At 39.6% G+C, this 27,121-nt stretch overlaps 1 protein-coding gene across 14 annotated transcripts in view; it reads right to left on the bottom strand.

The window, feature by feature from the left end:
• The window catches only part of ESRRG (estrogen related receptor gamma), a 398,323-nt gene that overhangs the window by 321,030 nt on the left and 50,172 nt on the right, over positions 1-27,121 (bottom strand). For 2 of the 14 annotated variants that reach the window (XM_050315155.1, XM_050315141.1), the window contains exons 2-3: positions 24,929-24,974; positions 24,647-24,681 (exon numbers count right to left, since the gene is read on the bottom strand). The exons of 7 other annotated variants lie outside the window; for them this stretch is intronic. Coding sequence is in view for 2 of the 7 variants with exons in the window: in XM_050315141.1 (XP_050171098.1) it covers positions 24,647-24,681; positions 24,929-24,974 (81 nt within the window). In the remaining 5 variants the exon portion in view is untranslated. Of the gene's footprint in view, positions 1-745; positions 2,537-10,076; positions 10,102-15,998; positions 16,043-24,646; positions 24,682-24,928; positions 24,975-27,121 lie in introns of those variants that run through there. 5 more of the 14 variants (XM_050315151.1, XM_050315140.1, XM_050315156.1 and 2 more) reach the window with 4 other exon arrangements.

A 27,121-nucleotide genomic window follows, 5' to 3' on the forward strand; every position in this document is an offset into this window, starting at 1 on the left:
GCTAAAGGAAACACTTATAAAGTTATCTAATGCACCGTTAATTGATGTCATTATTTTTTGAATCATTTCTCTCAGCCTATATATACACTGAAGCTAGTTTCAGCCGTTCCCCAGTTAGTTTCACTTTCTTTCTTTCCCTCTTCCTCAAAGGCTGAAAGTACGATACTGGAATGCTTTTATATCACCAAAATAATTCAGTTAGCATTCCTTTCTTACGAGAAATTCCTTTCCTATTGCTTCTGCAAGAAGTAATTTTTTTAAATCTTGTTTCCTTACAATGCTCCTTTAATAAAGCATGATTGCTCCTCTTAAGGAAATAAGCTTTCTTTTTCTGCATATGATCTCACCCTGTCAGTGCTTTCATTATTTTCCTGCACAAAGTCCTTCCCTGATGTCTTACTCGGAGCAGCCCTCATTGTTGGCGGGGAGCACGCGTCCAGCCTGTCCTGCTGCCGCCTGCTTCTGTCAGACGATCCCTCCTCTCTGTCTGGAATGGATTTTGGAAGAGATCTACCTTGAAGGTAGTTTAATTCACTTAAAAAAATCCCCTAAATAAACAGACACACATAGTAATCGCTGCCTGGGAAAATACTAATATTGCTGCTAATGCAGAGCAGAGATTGGGTTAATTCGTTTCTATATTCTGCATCCTGCCAGACAGCCTCCTGACTACCACTCAGAGAAGTGTACTTCTTCTCAGAAGAGACAGTATGCAATGCTTTGCTTAAGGAAAAGGGAGATTTACCCTGCACCGCGGTTCTCAAACAAGGTCCTTTCTCCTTGAGTACCAAATCTTGTTTCCTGTGACGGAGCCCAGAGAGCTTAACACAGAGGCAGCCGGTCCCAAAATCCTGTCATCAAGAGCTGCCAACCAACCCGAGGTGCTCAGAGCCCTGCGTGCTCTGCCTCCCTGAGGAACAGGCCCTGAGCAGGCGTATTTACATCATCAGCTACGTCAGTAGTGAAAGAATAATGTGATTTTTGTGTAAACAATGCTCGTAAAAAATCATAACAACAAAAACCACAGAGCAGCTACTGTTGAGGGGAGAAAATGAAACCTTTTTTATCTATGTATTTAGATGATTACCTCTGCCCTGATAACTTAAGAACTTACTGCTTATTCAGCCCTGTGCTGCAAAAAAAATCTCCTGTGTTGAGATCATACTCTTGGCTTTTTGCTATAAAGTTCACTTTTTTCTCAATTATCACTCTTACCTAACTTATTTTTCCATTTCGTTTCTGGGAGCTGACCTTCCTGAAAGAAACTCTGGGTGCCTGAGCAGGTATATTTCTTTTACTGTGCTTTGGCTGCATGAGTTAAAACAAATGAAGGTATACATTTTTAATCACACATGGGAACACTTCAGCTATGTCAACCTGTGTTCCTCTTTTTTTTTTTTTTTTCTTTTTTTTTTTGCTATTTATTTGCAAACATTACAGGTTGTGCTAAGACGCTCTCTGCTGTTCTTCAGCTACAATGTACATCCATAAAATGTCTGTGTGTTAACTGAACAGCCACAGACTGAACGCAGGTGACGGTACCTGTGCTGCCAGCTCCTGCTCTGTACAGCCATCCATGCAGCTCCAGGGACAAGACGAAGATTAGGCTTGCAGTTGTGTCAAACTGTAGACACTGGTTGTTACGAATCAGTTGTCTCATGAAAGGGACATTCCTCCCTGAAATTCCAGGTACTGGAAATCCATCCCACCACTGCTGCAGCTCGAAGTACAACTGTAATATGTTTGGCATGCAAAGAGTGGTAGGAACCATTTTAAAAGTTTGTCTGATGCTTTAAGATTTGATAATGAGCACAAAGTGTCACCCACTTCTCAGTCAACAGGTTAAATGTGGTCCAGGGGTGATAACTACAGTAATTCCTTTTATGGTAGTTACGCCAAATTTACACTATTCCCACTGAAGTAAGCGGCTCAAAAATAAAAAAACCCCACAACTATAATTTCAGTATTTAAGAGTGAGATTTTTGGGTTGTTAAGCATTACAGTATCTAAGCTTTCAACAGTAATTTTATCACTGAACTCAGAGCACTGTACAGTAACCTTCAGAATCCAGCTGTTCCCCAACCCTGAAAGTGTCTAAATGCAGCATGTTTTTCCATTCTGACTTGAAAGTCCACATAACCTTAGAGCTGCATCTCTACTCACAACCCAATTTATCCCTCTGCAAAGGACTGGATAATGTAACATGCAATATTCACCAAAATCTACCTGGAGCCATAAACTATCTCCTGCCTAAGTCCCTAAGAAGCAGTAACCATGGTGTCAGGCTAAAGGGAGCACTCAACATCAGGGTCAGCATTTGTTCTCATGCAGAAAACAACTCAGTACTGCTTGTGTCCAAAGGCATTGTCTTGTTCCTCCTGTGACAACTTGTTTCATGTAAAATAAAACTCAGAAACTTTCATCAGTTGCTCTCCCTTCTCCCCAAGGCAGGAGGGTGCTCCAGCTCAGCACAGTCTGTTCCTAGAGAATCTTAGCACTCTGTGAAATGCCAAATTGGTGCATAAATGCTAAGCATCATCACTGGACTGACCTGTAAGGTCTTTACTACCTCTGGACTTGGTCTAGTATTTCTGGTGGCCCATAATTACTTTTTAAGTTATTCTCTTTACTGTGGCATCTGCTGTACCATTTAAAATGGGTTTATGGGTAAAACACATAGAACGCAATTATGAGTTAGACATTTTCACATCTCATTTACATATCTTCCATCCTACCACATATCAGACATCACCTTTTATTTCTTGGATTATCATATAAACTTCTCAAGTACTCAACACCTCCTTCACTGTTTTAGCACAGTACACCATACAGTCTTCAGGACACGAGGTGCTAACTACCGCACTGTGCACAATCGCAGTCTCAGTGTGGAATGTCTTGCTTTAATAGAGAAATAAAATGATATAAGGTCATAAGCTAAGACTATCATAAAGTGCATTGCAGGTACCCTATACTTAAATACTCCCATGCTACCTCTTAACTATAAGTGAGGCAATTTGCCTAATGCCTATAGAAGTGACACAATTAATTCCCCTCCCTTAAATAATCCTGCTCTTTCCTCTCTAACATGCCTCTGTAAAAAGAATGTTTACTAAATAAAAACAAATTTTTAGGAAACCATATCCTTAAAATCCATAGCATTAGAAATGCCATGAGTCTAAAATGAAATTTAGAAAGTCCTTTGTTCAGTGTGTTCAGAAAATCACTGGAGACCCCTTTCTCTCTGAAATGGAGATGAAACCCCACAGCAGTGTTATGAACACTCTAGACACACTCTAGACACACAGTAGACTGTATGAAAGTGGTCTCAGCCATAAACAGCAACCTCAGCATCTTTCTGTTCATGTTTCCTGCAAAGGAATCAACAACCTCCAAATTAGTCCTCCAAATTAAGATTTGAACCTTTCTGTCCTGATAGTGCAGCTATGTTAACATTACCATGTTATGCATCAGTGTGGGCTAAGTGAAAAAGGGTCCAATAGCATCACTTGTATCTGAGAGGGTATTATAATTTAAAAAAAATAATCTTAATTTGAACCATTTCCCAGAGGGAAAACATTTGGAGGTTTAGGAGTATCAAAGTACAACATACTTGTGGCCAAGAGTATGGACCTCTTGTAGTACAGTTAGAAACCTGTAAATACAGTACTTATTCCTCAATCATACCTTAAAAAAACAAGGAGAAAAAAAAACCAAACAACTACCTCTTTGTACTGAACTGTACAAACCCAGCCTAAAATACCAGTACCATCATCTTCTGAAGGAAGAATTTTAGTACATCAAGCAAATCATTCTTAAATCGGATCATTGCCTTTCACTGTGTACTACAAATATCAGCTAATAGAAATAAAAGCAAAATTTCTTCTGGAAAAAGTAGGAATAATAACAAAAGTTATACTGTTATGTCACTGACAGTTGTTTCACACAAGAAGGGGAAAAAAAATCTGAGTTACTTCACCTGAAAATTAAACATGGAGTCCCTTAATCAACAAGTGCCAGATAGTAAATAAATTATCTGAAATTTTACTCAGTCAAAAGGATGAGAAAAGGAAAATAAGAGTATGTTGGGTGTATATTCACATTTGCTACTACATCTTAGATATGGGAACTGCATGGCAGTTATAACGTCAAAGCTAACAGTAGGGTCACTACTTCTGGAAATGCAATTACTTTCGCTGTATAGTTTATTATTAAGCAGGATAAACTATGCCTGCCATGTGCAATCACTAGTGAAAATGATGAGCAAAACACAGGGATTTTACGGTGTAAATTTAACATTGGTTCTGCAACTGCCAGGCGAAATTTTGCCACCAACTTCAGCCAGTGTAGAATCTGCCTTCAGATCTTGATAGAAATGAAGTTTCAGTAGTTTACCACACCCAAGTGGATGCTGATTCTTTCCAAGGCCCTTTACTGGATAGAGCTTTTATTTCAGATGAGCAATTCACCTGTTTTGCTTTTCACCCACTGGTAAACAAACCGGGAACATACTACCTTTTCACAACCATGACTCTTAAGCACATGGTCATCAAGGCACAGAAAACTGAGCTAGGAGTGTTGTTAAGATGTCTTGATGCCTTTTGTCCTCCTCTGTGCCCTCAGGAAGGACCGTCTATGCCTGTTTCTGAAAAATTTTCAGCAGTAGAAATTCCACAACAGCCCAAGTTGACTTTCTCCAGTGTTTTATCTACCTTAGGTCATTGTTAATACCTAATCTGAATTTTCTTTGGTTCCGTTTCACAAATTACTTTCCATACCTTCCTGTTTCTCATCATGGCGAATAAATTACTGACTTTCTTTTCCAACAGTCTTTTGTATTCTTACAGCCTGTTGCCATGCTGTCCCTCGGAGATCTCTTTTTCTGGTCAAGTACCCCCAATATCTTCTGTATTTCCTGACAGGGTCACATTTCCTCGCCCTCTTATCACCCTCATTGCTTTTCCTTTAGACTTTCACCAAATTCTCTGTAGCTGATTTGGGGTGTGCTTCCCGAATCTGCGCTTAGAGGTATAGCTGAGTTCCTACCAAAGGCGTGAGGAGCAGAAGTCACTCCCTACTACTCATGGGCTATATTTTGTATTACACCATCATCACTTGTTATCAAGAAAAGTTCTGAATTTCAATATGAACATTTCTTCTGCCAGCTTCACCACAACTCTTAGATTCACTAGAACCTTTAACATTGTAAACAGCATTAAATTAGGACTCACACTTAATTGGCTGTCTTTACTTAGCCTACACCCCAAAATGACAGAACACTTCTGGGTTACTCCGGCATGTTCACAGCCTGAGTATAATTAACAGACACTTAATCTAGTCTGTATACAGATGTGGATGTACAGAGATAAATAATCTACAGATATAATATAAACACCCACACACTGAGTAGGTCTGTAACTGAAAGGTTTATCTACGTTATTAAGAATACCACAACTTTTTCAGCACCAAAAAGAGGGAAAAAAATTAGATAGCTAAATATAACCACAGCTAAAATCAGATTCTGTTCTTTTGTAGTCCTGATTCTACATAAATGTATATGTGGAAGAGACCTTTAGCATGTCTCAGTTCCTGTTCCTCCTCCATGTAAACAGGTTCAACTCCTCTGAAGTCAGCCAAAACATACATATAATGTAAATATGTGTGTTTGTCAATGTGTGTGTAAACCCAGGGTAAGTGTGAGTAGAATAAGGCCCCTTGTTGACTCAGGTCTTACAGGTAATTGCAATAATAGAAAAATAAGAAAACTACTATACTGTAGTTACCTACCATGCAATAAATATGTAATTATACTGTAATTACAGTACCTGATTATTGATGTACTGTACAATAAACGGTTATCAAGGTTTTTTTACTGTTCCTTTCTATTTACAGTCATCTCTGATAAAGATTAAGCTTCCCCAAAAATGCATGATAAAGCTTCTTATCAGAGGTTTTAATGCCTCTAATAACTACTGTAATTCTGTGTGATTTAGTGCTTTGAATAATCCACCAGGATTTTTTCTCTAGATCTTTAAAAGGATTGTAATGTGTACAGAGGTGTCGTAGTGATTAAATTTACAGGACACTTACCAAAACAGTGATAAGACGGGATGTTTAATTAACACATGTACACGTTGTTCAACTGTACTATCATGCAAAAATGGAAAGACCTGAATGAGACCCCTATTTTCCCATCAAAATGTTGTAAAAAAAATTAAACAAAGGATTATCCTCACCATACAATATAGAAGCAAACATTCTGAGGGCAACAGCAAATCCAGGCAGCACCTAAGAGTGGTACCAGCTTAGTGTTGCATACTGGGTAGAGCCAAGGTCCTGGTAGCAGCTGGAAGCTCCAGAGAGAAAGCAAAAAGTAAGTCATATATGGCAGTACATGAGAATTCATCAGCTGAGTTTTGAGATGTCATTCCTTTCACTGGTGGGTAGTTCAAGGACACTGCAGTTCTCTTCAGCTATAATGCCTGAAAATATCAATGCTTTTAAGGCTCATTGACAGAAGTCATTGTAGAAAACCAGCTGAAGGTTACCTTATCAGATGTTTTTAAACTCCATGTCTCAGAAAGGCACACAGGCACTCTAGAAAATCCCTTTTCCCTCCATCAGTAGATTTACTTAATGGCCAAGGCTATCCCTTATTTATATAACAGATAAGTAAATTTAACTAAAGCAAAGAAACGCCCCAGCAGACTAAACCCCAACAGAAAAGGGCAGCAGAGTCAACCATATAGTGAGAAGTGGAAGAGAACCTTTATATCTCTGAGGACTCTTTTCACTTTAACTTCTACTGACATTTTGTCCACTGTGATACTAACAAAAAAAAAAATAAAAAATTGATAGAGAGATCTAAAGGTGTTATCATATACGATCAAAAGACGAAACAGAAAAGTCAAGAAGCTCATGCAACCCATATTCCCATTGGGGAAATAGTCCTTTTAATATTCGAATTGTTTGTACTTTGAAATGGAAATCCGAACATCTGCAAGTGCAGCTGAAGTAGAGTTCACTCGTGGGCAAGTGCCAGGTAGTAACAGGGCATGAGAACAGACTTTGGCTCCATGAATGGAAACATAAACCTCTCCTTTGTAAAAACGATTCTTAATGACCTCAAAGGCCTCCTGGTTTAGTATGGAAGATGAGTGCCACTTTTCTTTAGAATTAATCCCACGTATTTTGTATCACAGTCCTGGCACAGGGCTACAAAGATGAAATCATTCCTTGACCATCTTTACGGCCACGCCTGCTCTGATCCGCAGTGCTATGCGGGGGCACACAAATACTGGAAATGGTGTAACTGCCTTATTACTGTGTTCTGCACAGGCTTTTATACCCTGGTTCTCAGCAAGACTAATTATTCTAAAAGAAGCATCACACTACTGCAATTATCCTGCTCCCAAAACCTGAGTTACATCATTTAGGACACTGTGCTTCACTATTCTGGCACATCCATGCAGCTTTTTATTTTTTGCCACAAAGATTTTTACTGGGGGGGCAAAAAGTTAGCAGGAACAAGCTCAGAGATCATGAACAAGATAGAACACTTAAATATAACAGGAATATGAAATAGGCACTGAGGGAGTCAAAAATCACATGCTTCTGAATCTGACTATTTATTTACCTGGCACATAGGACTGCTTACCTGCATAATCCTTTCTTTGCAGCAGGTAAAGGTGAAGGTGTGGGAACTTCCTTCTTTCTTTGCTGGCAGTATTAATTGAACAGCTTGGGATGGGAGACCACAGGAAGATTTTATTTCTCATCTCCATCATCAATAAATTACTAAGGTAGCTTTCAGGACTCTTGGAGGGTGTTTTGAAACCTATACCCCTTTGGTTGGCTACTCTCTGGATGGACAGAATACATGATGCCCTCTTGCATAAGGCTGTAGTCCTTCTACAGGAGAAGAACTGACTTTTAAAATAAAATATACAAGTTTCTCCTGTATTACAACCTCCTCCTACTCTTCCCTTCCTGGGAAAGAATTTATAGTAGTAAACATCATTTAATGTCCCTAGTAAGGGAGATGTTGACAAATTTTAAAAAAAGCATCTACTCAGTGACTCAGAAACTAGCAGACCAACCTTAGTCATTTTCTCTCTCTCATTAATTAATCAGAAAATTTCCCAACATTTCCACATATGCCTGTTTTTTCCTTCTTTGTCCAGAAAAACTACAAGCTACTTCTGATTGCAACAGTTAACCACTTTTTGTTATGTTTCAGCATTAGATGGAAAACAATTAGATTTGCAACTGAGAAAAAAGGGTGAGAGGGAGAAAAATAAAGAGAAAGAAAGAGAGAAAAAGAGAAGAGTCAAAGGGGGAAAGAGGGAAGGAGGGAAGGGAAGGGAAGGGAAGGGAAGGGAAGGGAAGGGAAGGGAAGGGAAGGGAAGGGAAGCGGAAGGAAGGACAGGGAAGGGAAGGGAAGGGAAGGGAAGGAAGGAAGGGAAGGAAGGAAGGGAAGGGAAGGGAAGGGAAGGGAAGGGAAGGGAAGGGAAGGGAAGGGAAGGGAAGGGAAGGAAGGGAAGGGAAGGAAGGAAGGGAAGGGAGGGAAGGGAAGGAAGGAAGGGATGGAAGGGAAGGGAAGGGAAGGGAAGGGAAGGGAAAGGAAAGGAAGGGAAGGGAAGGGACTGCTCTTTCAGCCAAATGACTTGGAGATAGTCATCTTCAGCCCTGTGAAACCAAATGATTTGTGAAACCTTCAGAAACCTTGATGATCCAGCCAGCTGCATGGGCATGGAGAGTGGTCCTGTACTTGGGTGAAATGATCTGGTTTAACCCCTCCTAAGCAATCCACCATCTTGAAGTTGATAATTTCAAAAGTCCAATATTTATGTAAGCATATCCAGCTTGCTTTCTTTTAAAGAAACTTTCCTTACCTTTCTAATCCCCTCTCTGGTCTTTGCCTTGCTACAGAGACAGAAACCACATAAGGCAACTGAATGTATCTCACCAAGAAATACAGGCCATATCCTTCAGTGTCACAGAAACAAAAATACACTTGTTTTGATCTAAAAATGTGTATTCAAAGAATTACCTGCAGAACATAAAATGAATTGGAGAGGTCCATTTGGGGTCTGGGTGTTTCAGGAATTTTACTGAAGCTGCCATGGATTTCAGTGGGAGCATTGCACACTGAATGGCAAAAGGAAACGACTCCCAGAGCAGAGTTAACCCAGAGTTGTGTGCAAAGAAAGAGATGTTCACCCTGTGGAAGGCACATTCAAGCTGAATTGCATATGTTAAATTAAATACATCTGCACTTTGGCAGAATTTGGACAATGACTCACTTTAATTATGTAAAAATTTCAAATGGGGCAAACTCCACTGTAGTGACTCACATTAGTGCTACCACATGATCTTCTGATAACTACATCAGTATATAACTCATGTCTCTGCTGCAGAGTTTCTACAGAGAGAATGACATATTACCTGACTAGCATTAAAAGGACTCCATGTTCCCAGCAATGACTGGTACATTAAGTAATGCTTCAGAAAGTAGCATATAGTACACTGTAGCACAGAGTACACCAAGCTTTTTTTCCCCTTGACACAAAACTACAGTTTCTCTAATGACAATAATTCACTGTCATTCAAAAATCAATTTTCTGTTTGTGTTTTATTTCTTTAAATTTATAGAGTAGTGGGGAAAGATTCCAGAAGTAGAAACTTACATCATTTCCTTTTCCCCAAGAAGAATTACGGTGCTGCAGACCTCCTAGCCTTCCAATCAAAGACGCTCCCACCCTGTCCTTAAGAGAGTGGCAAATACACCCTCAGTACCTTAGAGCACAAAACCTTCTGCATATGTCTGTCTGTAAGGGTACCAGGCAATGTCTTGTGTTTGGCTTCACAGACATTCTTGGACTTTTCCCTGCTACCTCCTGCACCTTCCAGGTTGGTTTGGTTTGCTCAGTTCTGATGTGGACTATCAGAATAAACTGATTATGCGCTTTACGTCAGACTAAGAGGACTGATGACCTTGAAATGTCCGCTGTGAAGAAAAGCTATCCTGCATTATTTGCCTCAGATTTTTAAAAGTAGCAAAACACTGTATTACTTACCTCAGCGTTGTTAATAATAGGGGGGAGTCTTTTGTTGATCTGTATCAGGTCCCTTTTCTGAGCTCTGAGAATTGCTGTTTGTATCCTGAAGTACCACTGCATTACACTCCTATTAAACATTTGAAAAAGGGATGTCCACTACAACGGTTTCTAAACACCATTTTCAGGCTTACTGAATAAGCTAACAGGACCCTTCAGTAACAAAGGGACATACAAAAGGCATTTTCACTACAAAGGAATGTATTAATGTGACAAATACAGCCTTTGTTAATGCCAGATGCTGACTCTAGGTGTGAATGAGGCATATGATGAATGGGATGATGAGGAGAAAGCAATCTTAATTGTGCAATTAGTTATGTTATGTTTGTGCAACGTTTTGCATAATAATTATAGGCTACTGGTAAGACTAGTGGTCCAAAATTACAATCTTCCAAAGGAGTTCAAACAGCTAGGAAAGCCACTGTACCCTTTGAGAAACTCCTTTAGAAGGCTAATGAAAAATGTAAATGATGTCAAGTGGCCTTTATATGGCTTAAGTGTGCCATCAGGCTTGGATGAGAAAGTGCAGTGTGCTTTCTTCAGCTGAGAGTGGTAAGAAGTAGCAAGTGCAGAGGATGCCCCAAGGGAGTGCCCCAAGCCAGTGCAGTGCTAAAAAGTATGAGAGTGAAGTCTGGCCTCTGAGTGACAGAGTTGGTAGGAAATGGTTGAAGGTGTTGGAACCACTGTGTGTGGAATGGGCTGGATCAAAAAACAATGAGCAAGAGAAGAGGATTCACAATATGTTCCTGCTCCTTCCTAGCATCCACTAAAGAGAAAAAAAAAAAAGTATCTTGATTATTCTCCACTTTTCACTTGTTTTCTTTTTCAAAGCAAAATTTAACTTTTTTTTCCAGTGGTTCACAGAAAAGCTACATTTAAAATAGGAATCCAGATTAAAGCTCACTGCTACAACTGTTCCTGGGGGTAGAGGTAAACCACCCAGAATGTGATAACAACATGGGTGTTGAGTGATGATCTGCTCATAATCAACACATCCAAGCACACAAGAGTTCATTTCATCCTTGATCTCACCCCAGGGATCCCCGCCAGTCACAGCTGATGCTGAGAGGTATAAGACATACTGCCCCATTGGCTCCATGATTATTCATTGGTTAGCACTGCGTGGGAGCAGGTGAGATGCCCTCACATGCCACTCAAAGACGTTAAACTGACACACATCACAGCTTGCCCGGGTCCCTCTCCCAGAAAATAGTCGCAACATGCTATCCTACCAAGACAAAACTTGCCACTGAGGTTTGAATAGTAGGCTAATGAACATGAAGGGGAAAAAAACCAAAAAAACCTGAAGTGTCAAGGTAAGACTTGTTTCTAAACCTTTATTTATACAGGACACCTTTAAGTCAGACTCTCCATTGCCTTTCGAATGTGACACTAGCATGCCCTGGGAATTCTGTTTTTAAACAATCTGCTCATCCCTTACTCAAATAAATAGTAAGCACATAGTTCTGCTAAGTCAAGTTGTTTAGCAAAGACATTTACTTTTGCATAGAAACTCAGCCCCCGTAGTGCAGAAGAGCACAGCAGTGTGCTGTGACCCAGCTCTCAGCCAAGGGGATGAAGAAGACATCAGAACCAAAGAACAGGGCAGAGACCATTTATTCTACACCCCAGCAAAAGAGTCCACCAAGTTCACTGGTTTTAATGTTTTGACTGGGAGTAGGAATAGGTTTTTAAATGCTATTTTATCCAGTGACAGAAGGAAAAGGGTATCACATGACTTTGTGCCCTGGATGCTGTTCGTAGAGAAGCCTTAAGTCACAGCTGGACTCCTACAAATTATTTATGATTGCAGACTGATATTGAATATACAACTTGAGGCAGAATCACAGAGAGTAGGATTGTATGTACACAGAACTAAGCTTCATGTTCAGTCACATCTCTTCCAACTGACCGCAAGCATCTCTCCAGTCAATATCCAAGGCTCAAACACCCCTTGGAAATTCATTAGCAAGCACAGCAAATAGCAGTCCTGAAAATTTCCATTCAGTGCAATGAGACATATCCCACTATATTATACGTTCAAAGAGGGAAGGGCAATACTCTTCTAAACCTAGCTTCTCATGAACCTGAATCCAATCACACATTCCCTTTATAACAGCCATCTCTCTTGGTGCTGCTTTACAAAATCTACATCGTATCACCACCACCTTAAAGGTCGGCTGCGATATTTCAATAGAGGAACCATGGTTTCCTTAAAGCACTTGCATTCCTCTTGCTGCAGTCATTTTTGCTCTCTTCTATTGGTCTTGCTTCGCTCACTTTCATATGAATGTCAGATTTTGCATTTGCTGTGTGCTGTCATCTAGACTCCCGCTGTAAAACAGTTTGTTTTTCCCCCAGTTGGTGCACCAGATTAGCATTCCCCCTCTCCCCCTTCAGAATAGAATGTAATTAAAGATCATGGGAAAATAACACACACTAGTCATAAAGTAAGAGAATTTCAGGTTTGGTTCTGCTTTCCAATTTTATATGCTCCACTTCACTTCCATATATAAAGAGAAATATAAACGGCTTTGGTCACTGGATACCTATTAACTCCTTGTACATCAGATCCTGTGCAAAAGAGATGACAGCAAGATCCACAGCAGCTTATGAGAAAGGGTCTATGCCTCACAGAATCACACCCAATTTACCCAAAATGAAGCCTTTTGACCAAATGGTTCCCTCTTTGCTAACTGTGAAATGGTTATGAAACATAAACCAGAACTGTCTCTATATTCATAGTGTACAGGAAAATGTTTCATGCTCTAAGCGAATGTTTTCATCTGAGAAGCCTGCCACTTTGATAGCCTTGAGGCCGATGAACCACTTGGGTCAGCAAAGGCCAGTGCTGGAGGAGCAGTAGCACAGCTGGTTTGCAGTAGAGGTTGTTTTGTACATCCCCACCTCAGCAGAGGCAACTCCACCTCAGGTTTTCTGGTGGTAGAATGGAAGAGCTTATTTGCCTTATGGTCCTGTAGGACCAAAAGGGAAGAGTTCACCAGAAGAGAAATTAACTGCTTCTTAATTAAAAAAAAAAAAAAAAGTTAAACTCCTTCTATAGCAGAGGTAAAATATCATCAAATTGGCATTTATCACCACAAGAGTAAGCAAGAGGCAACTGTTAATATCCACCTGAAAGGTTCTGGAAAGGAAAAAAACCTACCAGGTGACCTTCCACCATGAAGCTAGGTGGCAGTGGGGAGGCAACTCAGGATCTACATTCCGGTTTCTACCACCGCTAAATCATATACCAATCTGTCTCCTTTTCCAAAAGGAGAGAAGGTAACTGAGGTCACTGAGAAAGATGATGTTCGTGCTACATCATTTGACACAGTATCACACAGAAAGAATTTATGACTTGCCCAATGTATAAAACACTGTCGGTGGTGGATTTCTAGGAAATAAGCTTCAATATCAGGATGCTTACTTAACCTCAAAAATTCCTCCCTCTTCCTCAGATAGACAAGAAAGTAGATGTTTACCTTTACTGACGTTCTACTGCAATTATTTCTAGTGGCAATTCTCCTCCATTAGTTAGAGGATCATAATGGAATAAATAGAAAAATGAGCTCCAGCCTGAGTATTCTGCATTGTAATCTAAATTAAACCAGTATTACAAATTTGTTTACATATCTCAGTTGAGCTATGCAGTTTCAAAAGTTACTTGCTGAACGTAAACATATCTCCTGATGCTACATTACCCACTCTATGCAGTAAAATATATTCTAATGTAATACAGCAAAACTGAAAAACCAATAAATGCTCCTATTTATCGAGAAATTGGACAAAAAATAGCTTATTGTCAGTTTTTAAAGACTGAAAATCAATAGATGATGAAAGGTTGTATGTTTTGTTACCATTAGACTGTTGACTCTAGCAATAAGTGAGATATGGATTACAACTGGGGGAGTAAAGAACTGGTGAGATATACAATTTGGAGCTTCTAGGGTTTTTTAGAACTTAATTCCCAGTATTTGTGCAGCAGTGACCATCTTGGCACTGCTGTTAATGGGCCCCGAGAGCACAGCTCCTCCATTTTGTTGACAAAGCCAGCTTTAAGTATCTTCCTGTCTTTAAGAGCATTTCTAAATTACAGGGGCTCTTAATCAGACTTGCATCTGCTGAGGATCAAAAGTAAAGGAGATCCAGCTTTTATGTATATTCATCCTGCCAATCAAAAAAAAATAATCCCCAAACAGCAGAGTGAAACCCCAGCTGTTCAGTGCCACCTCTAGGGTGCCTGGATTGAGTCCTCCCCAGGTGAGGCACCAAGGGGGTTCCCCAGGTCTAGCCCCACATCACCGCCACCACCACCACCACCACACCAACCACCACAACCACCACCCAACACCAGAGAGAAATCAAGTTAAATTGGGATGTTCAGTTTGCAAAAACCTTTAGCTCTTGTGCATTCCCAAGTCTGCTATCCTTCCTCACATATGTAAGGTTTTCCATATCTGGGCCCATAGAGGTCCCATTCCAGTCTGCCATCTACGTCTGAGTTTTACCCTAAATACACAGGAAGAGAGAGGTCTGGAAAACACAGATTTTCAGCACCTGTTTTCCCAGAAGAATTTATGCATGGGAGTCAGTTTAAAACCTGAATTTCTATATTCATTAAACAAGAAGCACGCAACTATGCAGAGGTTGGGAAGGCATTCTTGTCTCACAGTGCAAACATGGTAAAATGGAATACTTAAAAAAATATGTAGTGATAAAAACCACTGAGCTAAACATAAACACTGCATCCACAGTCCTTAAATAGTGATGTATGCCAACATTTTTCCAATGAACCGGTAGGTATGACCATTACATATAAACCCAAATATAGATGTTCTACCCTGACTATATTTCTAAAATCTGGAACAGAGTCTGAAAGGATGCCAATTACAATAGGAAGTTAAGGTTTCTTTTAGGATTTATATTCTCTTTGTATGTTTCAAAATCATACAGCAGGTCAAATCTTGCTAGTTGGGGTAACACAGTAAATGTCTATACTGCCTTCAGATACACAAATATTCTTCCCTGGGAAAGTGAACAGTGACCACTGGGCCTGGATTTGATGAAGAACTAGTAAAGCCAGCTGACCTGCTTCTGCAGTACCTGGTTTTACAAATTCAGAGAAATTAGCAGTTAAAAGTCTACAGAAAAAAAATTTCCCAAGACCTTGAAGGAGTTGACAGTGTGCAGAAATGGCCATCCTACTGCTGGCCCTAGTCCTGTGTTTCCATGGCATAAAACTTTTGCTTCAAATTGAGGAAAGCAGAGATCACTAATTTTCATATTATGGTTTCCTTCTGATTTCCCAGGTAAGAAGCTGTTTCTAAAAAGGGGGCCGTTACCATGTATGCATAATCACATCGCAAAAAAGAAAGACTCATGTTGCTCCTGTAAGCTTTGCCTTAAGTATACCATGGAAAATAACTTTGATGAAATAATTTGCCCAGAGCACTGCTTGTCTGGAAGATTTTTATAATTTAACTGCAGTTCTGTAAATAATTTGGTGATAGACAGGCCATCAGTATAATTTGGTGCTAGACCCATGCAACGTTAAGGAAATGGCCAGCAGGCCAAAATTAAATCAACTGGGACCTAGTATGTACAATGCACATTAAAAACAGTCCAAATCTATTATTTTTTAGAATAAGCTTATTCAGTTTAAAGGAAGACCCTGGTTTTTGCTTTGGGAATTAACACAAAGAAATGTCATGCTTCCTCTCAGCAAGGAAAAGATCACCTACACAGGGTTAATACTGCAGATCTCCAAGAAGATGTACAATAATTTTGCACAATAACATCCCAAATTACTGCCATGGCAGTATATATAGCGTAATATATACAAATATATAGCATAATATTTTATACCAATTCTGGACTTACCGGTAACTTTCACCAAAGTATCTCAGTTCTCCTGTCCTGTTAGCCTGCAAAATAACAAAAGCCATTGCCCTGATTTTTCAGTCAAGCCTTAACCAAGTCTGCAAGATAAGAGGTACAAAATTGTATGCATGGTACATTGCACCTTTAATCATCTACCTACCTGAAATACTCAAGCAAGTAGTTAGACATCTAAATGGTCCAACTACAGGTTTAAACTAAATGAGTTTTGTAGTACATTACTGTGTCCACATTATTTGAAAACTGGCATTCACATCCCCTCTCAATCAAAGTATCGTTTCAGATACAGGCAGATCAGAAACTCAAAGTAAGTTGCAGAGCCAACAACAGGCCTAAGATTTAGCATTTCAGCTGAGAAGAGGGAAGAACAAACAAAAAACGCAGGATGCTTCCCATTCATGTTTCATGTCTGGACAAACATTTTTCCATCAGAAATGTCTGCGACCTGCACCGTTTTTCCTGCATCATCAGACTGTAAATCAAGGTACATTCTGGAAATCCTCTAGGATTTTTACCAAATGAGAAGGAAACAACAGGGAAAATAATGTGCAAAAAAAGGCAACCAAGGCATCCCTCTCAGTTCTCCTGAAAAAAAGGCCTCAAGAAGCAGATACATTTATACTTCATTTTAACTGAAAAACAGAGAAGGAGATGAAGTATTTGGGTTAAAAGCCAGCAAAAAGTAGTACAAAAAAGCCCACCAGGTAGTGTTGCAAGAACCTCTAGATAAGCATCTTAAATCAGGGTAAATTACACACCTCATGCTGGTGACTCGGTCATGGGAAATTATGAAGCTACGTGATGTCTCATTTGTTGTGCTGAAAACAAATGTAAATAAATTACTGAGAGAATCTCATTTACATTTAGAAATTCATCCCGATGCATGACATGACTGCTGATGTTTTTTTAAATGACACTTTGAGAAGAAGTGCCACTATTAAAAACAGATCATAGCCACCTCAGCGAGAGCCTGTGCATGTGTGCGTGCGTATGTGCATGAACGTGTAAAGGCAGACGTTCTAGAGAGATCTTTCGGATCACTGGAAAAAAAGGCTTTCTTTTACTGTTGCAGAACCAAAATGGTGGAGTCAGAAGACAAAATATGTATTCTTCTGTGTATTTTCCCCCCTCCAGAAGGGGAAGCAGAAAGACAACGTTATGGATTGGCTGCTGCCACTACGACAGAAAGTGCAGATACTAAAATCATAGGAACAGACAATAGCGTGGCACATCTCTCCATCATCAAGTGTAATAAAACTTCCCCTTAAATACACACACAAAAAGCCTTTTGCTAAGCTTTTATCTCCCCCCCCCTCCAAGTCTCACATTTTAAGCTGTCACTTAAACAATTGAGAAGGATATCCAGGAAGCCATAAGATGGAGAGCAAGTTGAACCGCCGTTAGCTAAGCATACATTCAGGCAAATATCCAAATGCTTTAGGAGCTGTCATTCTCCATCCCGCGTGGGAAGGCTGCAAAGAGACGGACTTGCTCGTATCATGATTGCTCTTATTATTACAGCAGTGAAAACACTGCATACTAATGGATGTGTTTTCAGAAAAAAAAGACTGTTAGATGGCTTTTTAGACTCTCTGCCTAGCTGTCTGGGCTTCAGTATCTGATACATCCTATCCCTTTCTTTGCTTCCAAAGCAGAACTCTAAAAAAAGTTTGTAACATGAGGGCAAAATAAAACATATTTCCAAATGGGAACACGACAGTGTTCTACAACCCCACATACGGTAGCATATTTACATAAGCCTGCATAGGTCAGAGAGTTTATTTGTTAAGGGACAAATAAGCAGGCCATGAAATAATTATTTTTCATTGTGCCCTGCCAAACCTACCCAGCCAAAGGCTAAATTGAGCTGCTATTGTGATTATTTGAACTGTGGAGCCAAAAGTCTTCACTGCAAAGCATCCCAGCTGTCCTAAATTTTATTCTGATGGCTAGTTTTCACACTAGCTTGAAACTTGCCAAAAATGCTCCACAAAATAGGCAGGCGGAAGGCTTGCTTTATCCAGACCTACATCAATTACTGATTTAGAGCTGTTCTGAGAACTTGATTATTAGCAAATCACTTCCCAAAATTGTTATGACAAGATACACATATGCAAATGGCAAGCTGCTCATATGTACACAGCTAGCAAAAGAAATTAATACAAAGGTTCCCAGATTTATTTATGGTTATTTCCTATTCTGCTCTACTGCAAATTAGCCACTAAAATATTAAAAGAAAGGGGAGAGATCCAGCTGCAGCATCACAGCTTGGACATGCAGTGACATGGGAACACCCAGGCCATAACTGCTCAACATGCTTCTGCCTTCTCCCACCTCCCTGGGGAAAAGGATCTACCAGTGCCTTCTGGCATCAGAGGAAGGAAAACCACCATGGCCGTTCCCAAGCTGAAGATTTGGTCAGCACACCAAGAAGAAGGTAGGATTACCCCAAGAACAGCTCAGATGATGGGCTTGGAAGGATATTTCATATTTTAAACAAGGCTGACAGTGGAGGAGGGGGAACAACAAATATAATTTTTTTTAAAAAAATCTCATGCTTCAAAGCTTAAATTAATCCCTAATAATGAAAGATTAGGATGAGAACGTGTAGAGAGAAGATTATCCTATGTCTGCCCATTGTGAGGCTCTTACAACTTTCCTTGAGGCGCCTGGGGTTGGTCATTGCCAGAGATAGAGCAGGAGGATAGAAGGATCTTGGGAATGATTTATTTTGCACTTTCTACATTTCTGCTTAAATAAATAAGGCACAAACAAAAGACAAGGAAGCTAATTGTTTTGCAGGCAGCTGACTTCTAATAAATTAAATGCCCATCACTTGGTATCACAACCCTGGCCACACAAGTGCACCTCACTGCAGCTGCCCTCCTTCTCCACACCTCCTCCTATTTTTTCATCCTGTTTGTAATTTCACTGTAATATCCTCAGGGCAGCAACCACTCCACATTTACACATGAATTAGAACAACACCTCGCACAATGGCATGCCAGTCCTGATTGGACCTGGACCGCTCCTGGGAATGCTGCTGGGAATGGTACTATAAAAAGAGCTCATAAATGTATAGAGTACAGCACAGTAACACACACCCACCACCACCACCTTTTAACACAGTTATCATCACTGCAGTGTCGTTAACTCTTTGCTTTCATAATAAACCTGCAGACTGTTTCTAAGCTCCAAGATGGTTGCTGGATGTGTAGGAAAGACCTTGCAACCTTCACCAGGTACTCAGTGAAGTCAGACCTGTGCTACGGACTTCTGTATTTGCTGCTTAATCAAATGACAGAAATGCTACAAGATCATGTTATAGACGTTCAAGGTTTAAGGTTGAGTGTTGCTTAGGATTTTGATGGAAGCTGATCCAATGACAAGCTGGGGAAATGCAGGATGAGTAACCAAAGGAAACCACATCAGTGTCAGCCACATCACACCATTACAGACCAAACCTGATTTGTCCAAATTCCCTTCTAATTTCCTTCTTTCACTGGCAGAGGCTTTTGACCTTTGAGTTAACATTTTAATATATTTTGGAATTTCAAATTTTGTACATAATAAACTAGTTATTTTCAGGTACTTCAGATATAAGCAACTCCAATACAAAATTTTAACTTACTCTGGTATTCAGTCATGTTATTTTTTAACTGAAAATGTAACAAATAGAAAGATTTGAAAATCTTTATCAACATACTTCTGTTTTTCCTAAAAATTCTGACAAATCAAATATTTTGTCCGAAAGACAGTGAATAGCCAATGTGGTTCACAAAGAGTAAAAGAAAAAGTAAGGGAGTGGGTTCAACTAAGGTGGCAAATCAGTAAGTAACTTGAGTGCATATATAAATTCAGGCACCTGAGCCCCCTTTAAGGTTCGATGTTGGAGTCACTCATTCCAATAATTACTATCTAGAAAAATTGGAAGAAATAGCCAAAATGTAAAACATGATAAAAATCGTAATTAGAATAGAATGGCTTCTTTGTCAGGCCTGTATTCTGTGTTGGTATGGCACCAGAAGTTTACCTTAAAAATCTACCATATAGACTCCAGCTGTTAGCAATTGAATTAATATATCTCTAAATAAAATTTAAAAAGAATGCAAAAATTACTTCATGTTGACTACCAGGCTACAGATCTCTTATTTCTTAGACTAAAAACTCTACACAATCAAATTCTGTGGAAAATCTGAAATAATAATGTCTTTGTCTCCTGATGGGATGGTAGCACTACAGGGCCTAAATGTGCTTTTCCATATAACCTTACACTCAATGCAAGTTTTGTCCATGACATAAATGTGGAGAGTTTCTGGCTCACAGAAATGTGACCCCCATTGCTGGACAGTCTCAGTCTGAGCACTTCAGCTTCTCCATGAACTCCCTGTAACTCATGACTTAACTCTTGTGCCTTTTGCCAGGGGTGCCCACGGCTCTAACCAAAGCAGACTCTACCCATTGTCACACTTCCATTCCAGAGGAAAGATTACTCAGGAATGATCTTTTTACTTCTACAAAGGCAGTAGGAGATCATGGTCTATATGGAACAGACAACTCTGCACACACTCACTCACAGTCAGATATGTGACAAAGTCCAATGAAATCCTATTAGGGAATAATACAAATGACAGAGGTTAAAGAATACAGTTAGCTCCTAATTAAACAGCCCATAAATCTGTTCAGAACCTACAGAACTTATCATCAGAACAGGAATCTCAAGAACTTCCACAGAGCTTCATTTTAACAGACCTGTTGTCCACTGAACCAACAACTCTCTTGCTTACAGATGAGATATTTCATCAACTTAAATACTATTAAAAGATGATTATGCACTGAGCTTTCCTGAAATTGTGTAACATTTGCATGGTATAACACATACTCTTACTTGTTCACTGCAGTCTGATTCAAAGCGCTATAAATATGTTTGCCCTTTCTGCTAAGCCCGCCTAAGGGATTAGCAACCCCCCAAAAGTTCAGTTGAATATTAACTGCATTAACTTTGCAGACTGTAACATACTGTTACACTCAAACAGCCTACGGTGTGGTATGGATGACTTGCTTAATAAAAAATGTTTTCTTGCAAAGCCCGATTGCTAGAAAAAAAGAATTTGCTCTGTCAAAGGGGGTGACCTCTTCCATTTAACTTCATAAAGCAAACAAATAAAAGGGAGAACTTAACAGGGATGTCCAGAGAACTGTTTATCAGTTTGTCTGTCAAACCAGATGGACTTCCCTTGGCAACACAGCACCAGCTCCACTCTATGTTAGAAATTAAGTCAATTCACCATGAAAAGAAACCTGTGAAATACAGTAGCAAAGTGTCATCTGCTGTAGTAATGTGAAGTTAAAAACTATAAAAGAGGTATGTTTGCTTACCTATTTCGTTAAGTAAGTAGTGCTTTGCGTGCCAACTCCCATAAAAACCTCATGTGCTCAAAGACTTTCCAGCACCAAGTTATATAGCAGTGAAGACAATTTAAAACAAGAGGAAATATTTTAAAGTTGGAAGAGCAAGAGTTGATAGGAGTGTAAAAGGGAGCTGACTTCCTAGCTAGTGACAAAAGTCAGGGAAGAGCTGGTTCTTGAATCTCCTAAGCAAAAACCTTCCAGGCAGAGGTAGGGGGTAACTGGCAGTATCTGACCAAAAGATGAAGAAAAGGAAAGAGAAAGGAAAATGAGAAAGGCTGGGAGAAGTTTGTAAAGGTTACAAGGTAAAAAGTATCCCATAGATTGCTACAATACTTTTAAAGATTAAAAAATGTAGAACCTGTCTATTAGGGTATTATGGGATGAAAACAGAAATTGCATAATATTTTTTTTTCTTTTATAAAAATATATACATGAAACAAACCTTCTCTATATTGCTGTGGGAACATGTAACAACACTCAAAAGCCCTCGATAACAAATGCTCCAATGAAACCTTTCTCATTCAGTCTTCAAGAATCATGTTTGTATCAATTTATAAAAACATACTCTCTCATACAAGGGACTTGGGTGTAATCAGAAAATAAAATAAAACGTTAAGAATTAGAAACCATATTTCTCTGTAATTCTGGACACTTACTTGCTTCTGCCATTCACCATCACCATTATGTTGTCTAGAAATGAAAACCAACAAGAGGTGTAGGTAATTACACAAGACCTTAAACTGCAGAGAGCCTCAGACCACAGCATTAAACTGGAATTAAAGCTTTACGGGAAAAGAGAAATGTTTCACTCCCTGCAACCACCTCTCCCCTGAAACACACACTGCACACCTGCTACCCACCAGCCAGATGGGACTGAATTCTCCTGAATCAGATTTTGGATTTTTAAGCTCAGCTTGAGCTCAATTGGATTTCAAGACATGAAAACATATTCTCATTTCACATTCAAAAAATTATGTCAGCATCCAGGAACTCCTAGTTTCAGTGCTGCTCTCACAATTAGATTTATATTAAAGTGGGATTATTGCCCTAAATGTACTAATAAAAATAAACAAAATACAGCTTTGCAACAACATTTAATTTAATTACATATGCTCACTTAATGCATGAAAAACAGAAACAAGCTGATTTTATATCATCATCATGTTAAGTGTGATTGGGAATTTACCTAATCCATAGTGACCAGTATTGGTTTTTTTTAAAGTCCATAAAGGCAATTTAGCAGCCCAAACTCATTTAAACATTGCAGGAACCAGCCCTTAATGCACAGGTATCATAAAATATTAACAAACGTTAAGAAAAAACTGGGAAGCATTATATTCCTAGAGGATTTGCTAAGCTTGCATAATGTAACATTTATCATCAATAAAGTTACTTCATTTAGGAGATCTCCAGCCTGTTCTTCAGAAGAAGGCCTTTTTTTCCCTCTCTCTTATTCCAGCAGCACAGCTCCACCAGGTCCCTGTTCCCTGCTCTTCAGTGGACGGCTCGCAACTGGCAAAGTCACATTTTTAATTGGGACCGGCCTCTGAACTAGTCTTTCCCCACCTTTTCCTTCAGTCCCGAAACCAATTTGAGACTTGCAGGGGGTTAACAAGCCATCGGTCATCAGCAAGACATTTTCTGCAGAGACCGTGGGCATCTGGAAGCTGCTGCCGGTGGTGTTCCGCCAGAGCCCCGTCTGGCAAGTGCCAAGGAGCAGAAATGCAAGTCCTGCTTGCTTGGCCAGCCTTGGACTGACCTTTAGTTGTAACGGGGAACAGGAGTTTTGTTAGTGAACACAGAGTTCTGGTCTACACATTTTTTAAATTGATTATTTTATTGATGTAAAGTGCCCAGGTGCCCTCACGACAGTCACTAATATAGATCTTGAAAATAAAATTAATTAAGGGCCAGTCTGGACCACCTTTACTGTCACCATGTAGTACCCTTTTCTACAAGTAACAATGCTATCAAGCGAGCACAAGCATGGTGTTTGTAGAGTATTTCATTACATCTCAAAACACCCGACCATGGAGGTCAAGATCACTGTCACCTATCTATGCGTATGCCCACACACACATACACACACACACACACACACACACACACTCACTCCCCTCTCCTACCTTCCAAAAGGGAAACCGAAGCACGGAAAACTTAACCGGCAAAAGTCTGTCTCAGAGCGCCAGCTGTGCCACTCTGGGCTCCGTCCCTCCGGAGCACGGCGGGAGCATGGCACAGTGCGAGCCTGAGCGGGAGCAGAGCAGCCTGGCACGCAGGCTAATCTGAATTACACTCATCCAGCCCTCGAAATGGTTCCTCATTAGCTGCGGGTTAATGGAGTCCCAATGAGTAGTGTTATTTTCATCCCCTGCCTACTGAACACAAAATTCATTTGCAAATATCCTGTAAAATACTGCAAAGCAAGCCAAAGAGATATGACAACATAAGAGGCATACTATTTATGGAATGCACTTACCGTCATTTAGAAAAGGAAGCTGACATGAGCAACAGCCTAAATTTAGCAACACATTTAGTTTTATTCAGTAGTCACAATGACAACATTTTAGAAGGCTACCGCACACCTTGTGCACTGAAAGGTTCCAGTGAAATCAAGACAGACTTTGATCTGAAAGGAATTCAGGATCAGCTCCTTAATGAATACAACACTGAGTTAAATTAAGGCAATCACCATCTTGACTTTCTATTCCAAGTAGATATAAAATTACATTGATTGCAGGAAATGGTGGCATTCAAACAATATTGCAATGGCCAAAGCCTGAAAGCTAAATTCATTGTGGAACTAAACTAGGCTTTCAGAGGGCACCATTTGATTTGAGGGAAAAAAGCATCTACAAACCACATATTTTCAATTAATAGTTTAAAAGGCACAGAGTAAGAAAGGAAAAACACAGGTCAATATGCCACATGCCACTCAAAGAAGCAGAGTCTCTGCATAGATACCGTGCATATACATATACATGTCTATATACTGGTGTGTGCATGTATGAGTTTGGGGAGTTTTGGGGTTTTTTAAGGCAGGTTGTACTACAAAGGTTAAAACTGAGATACAGAAAGACACAGTGTATTTCAGAACAGCCTAAAATGCTCTTTTATCCATGCTATCTTTAATCCAAAAGTAATTTCAAATCAACAGCACACAAAGTTAAACCTAGTTCTCTTGAAAACTCAGAAAAAGAATTAATTCGAACCCTTACCTTTGGCACCTTAAAGACTTTTGGCCATGACTTACCTGTATAAATAGAAAGAACTAATTTACTACAGAAATGCCCATGGGCAAACATGTTCTGGCTAATGAAGTGTTCAGCTTTTGCATGATTAACCAGCTGGTGGGGGTGGTGTAAAAATCACAGGGCATAAAATAATAAGAAAAATTGATTAGCAGCTCTCTTTTAAAGCACTCTATGAAAAAAATATCCTTATTTTTGCTCATCATTTTGAAAAGTGACTGTACAGAAAGACAGACTTGAATGACTTACCAAGGAGCCAGGCAGAGACTGCACCAGGCACTCACTCCTCCAAGACCTGTATTGCAGAGAGGTTCAAGTGAAAAGCAAGATACCAACCAGCCCCATGGCTGGATTACTTATACAACAGGCCCTGCCACTAGTAACAAAGGTAATTTTCTGCCATATTGCGAAACACATTATATAAAGTTAAAACTATGTGCTTTGAGTCAGTTCATTTTCTTCCCCAATGCTCTACACTTGAACACCTGAGCTGGTTACAGCTACGTCCATGAGCCAATTTAGGAAGTGCCTCCATATAAGTCCAGGGTTTCATATGCTACTTAAAAATAATGGACATAGTTAGGTGATGCTACATAAAAAAGATGGGGTTTGCACTCATTAGGGACAAAAATCCTCTTGCCCTTCCCATCCTGTACAAGGGGTTCCTTACAAGCTCACATGCTCTGCCCTCAAAATAGGACCTAATTAGTGTACAAATATTTGGCAGACAGGTCACGAAAATAAATTTATCATTAACTCTCCCCTAAACCAATGTAGGTTATGCTGAAGCAGTTTCACTTTGTATACACTTGCTCTAGGTCTCTTCAACTGGGTTCAACTGGCACAAAATAGTTTCTTTAAGAAGGAAACCCACATATTTTTATGGCATGGAGTTGCTTCAGAAATATGAAAGAGTTGCTCATATAAAACATATGCACCAGTAATAAACAAAAATGCAAAAATTTAAGTTACAGGTAATTTGCACTGGGCCAGAGTAATTGTCACAGTCCCTCTTTACCATCATTACTTCTACAGAAAATGCATGTGTTACACTTATTTACGGACTTTTAAAGACTGGCTTACAGCTACGTACCATGGGAGACCAGGCACAGGATCTGCACCTCAGGGATTTGCAATGTGTCTCACCCCTGGGGATGCAACCATAACTTCAATGCTGGGATTTCATGGGTTGTGAACCTACATTAACTCCCTTTGTCAATATACAAGGTATCACCTTACATCCCCAGCTGATTTCTAACCACAACCAGATACTGCCTCTCTCATGGTATGTGATGGTATATGATGTGCCCTCAAATGCCCAGCTACAAGGATATAAATTCAATTCTCAAATCACACTGGTATACCATGCATGCTGTGCCTCAAACTATTCAATCGTACCATGACAGTAGTAGGCATACCATGATAGTTTGTGAGGAGTAACAATTTTACCTGAAGTGAGAGTTATTTATTATGAGAAGAACCAAAGCAGAACTCTGAAGCCCTTTTTTTTTTTTCATGACTCCTGTGTTTATCTTCTTTACCACTTTCTGTGGAAGACAGTAGCCCCCTTTAAATGCACTGAAAGAAAAATTTTACCATGCTATTTCCCTGCAGGAGTTAAGCACATTATTCTGAGAACAGATTGTTTCATGCATACAGCGTAGACTCTACTTCACCCAAAGATTCACACCAAAGAACTGGTCAGGCTTATGCAGGTTAGGTAAGTCTACAAAAATGTTCCACAGAGGTCTTCCTTTCTTATCACGTACGTCTGAGAAAGCTTGTCGCTAACTTCACAGTCAGTCGAGACTTCTGACGTCAAAGAGGGTTTTGCCTGTTTTCAAGGAGCTGCTGGATAGTTGGATCTTTCTACACTTGCATAGATCTTGCTTTTGAGCCTCCTCTAACATTCTGGAAACAGTTCTACACATTAACACTTAGGAAAGTAGGCACAGAGCTGACACAAGCAAACAGAAATAGAGGAAAACTGAAAACACTGGCATGAAGCAACATTTCTCTTGGTACATCAGTTGAGAAAGTGTTATTTCCAGATAGAATTCACCATAAAAAGAGAAGTTTCTAGTTAAGCTCGAAGCAGTATTAAATTCCACTTAAGTCTAGTTTCTATGGTCGTATCTGAATCATTAGCAATTTCTAAAATGTCATGTATTTCTAACTCTGATCAACTGGGACCCTGACAACACTTTGAAAGCTACTTTCAAAGATGGTAACACAATTTATTAATTGCAGCCATACTTGCTAAGAAATCATGCCGTGGAGTATCTAAGTAACATCATAATTTTGGCTAGCCTACTTGCTTAAAAAGTGAAATTATAAAAAAAAAAAAAAAAAAAAAAGCTTATTTGCCACAGAAAGTGAATGCTTGTTAAAATTATATTTCCTTAAAGGAATTCAGAAATACAGATACAAGGCACAGCTGTT

This window comes from Myiozetetes cayanensis, unplaced genomic scaffold, assembly GCF_022539395.1.
Source record: "Myiozetetes cayanensis isolate MyiCay16 unplaced genomic scaffold, myiCay2020 scf2-11, whole genome shotgun sequence".
NCBI classification, from domain to species: Eukaryota; Metazoa; Chordata; class Aves; order Passeriformes; family Tyrannidae; genus Myiozetetes; species Myiozetetes cayanensis.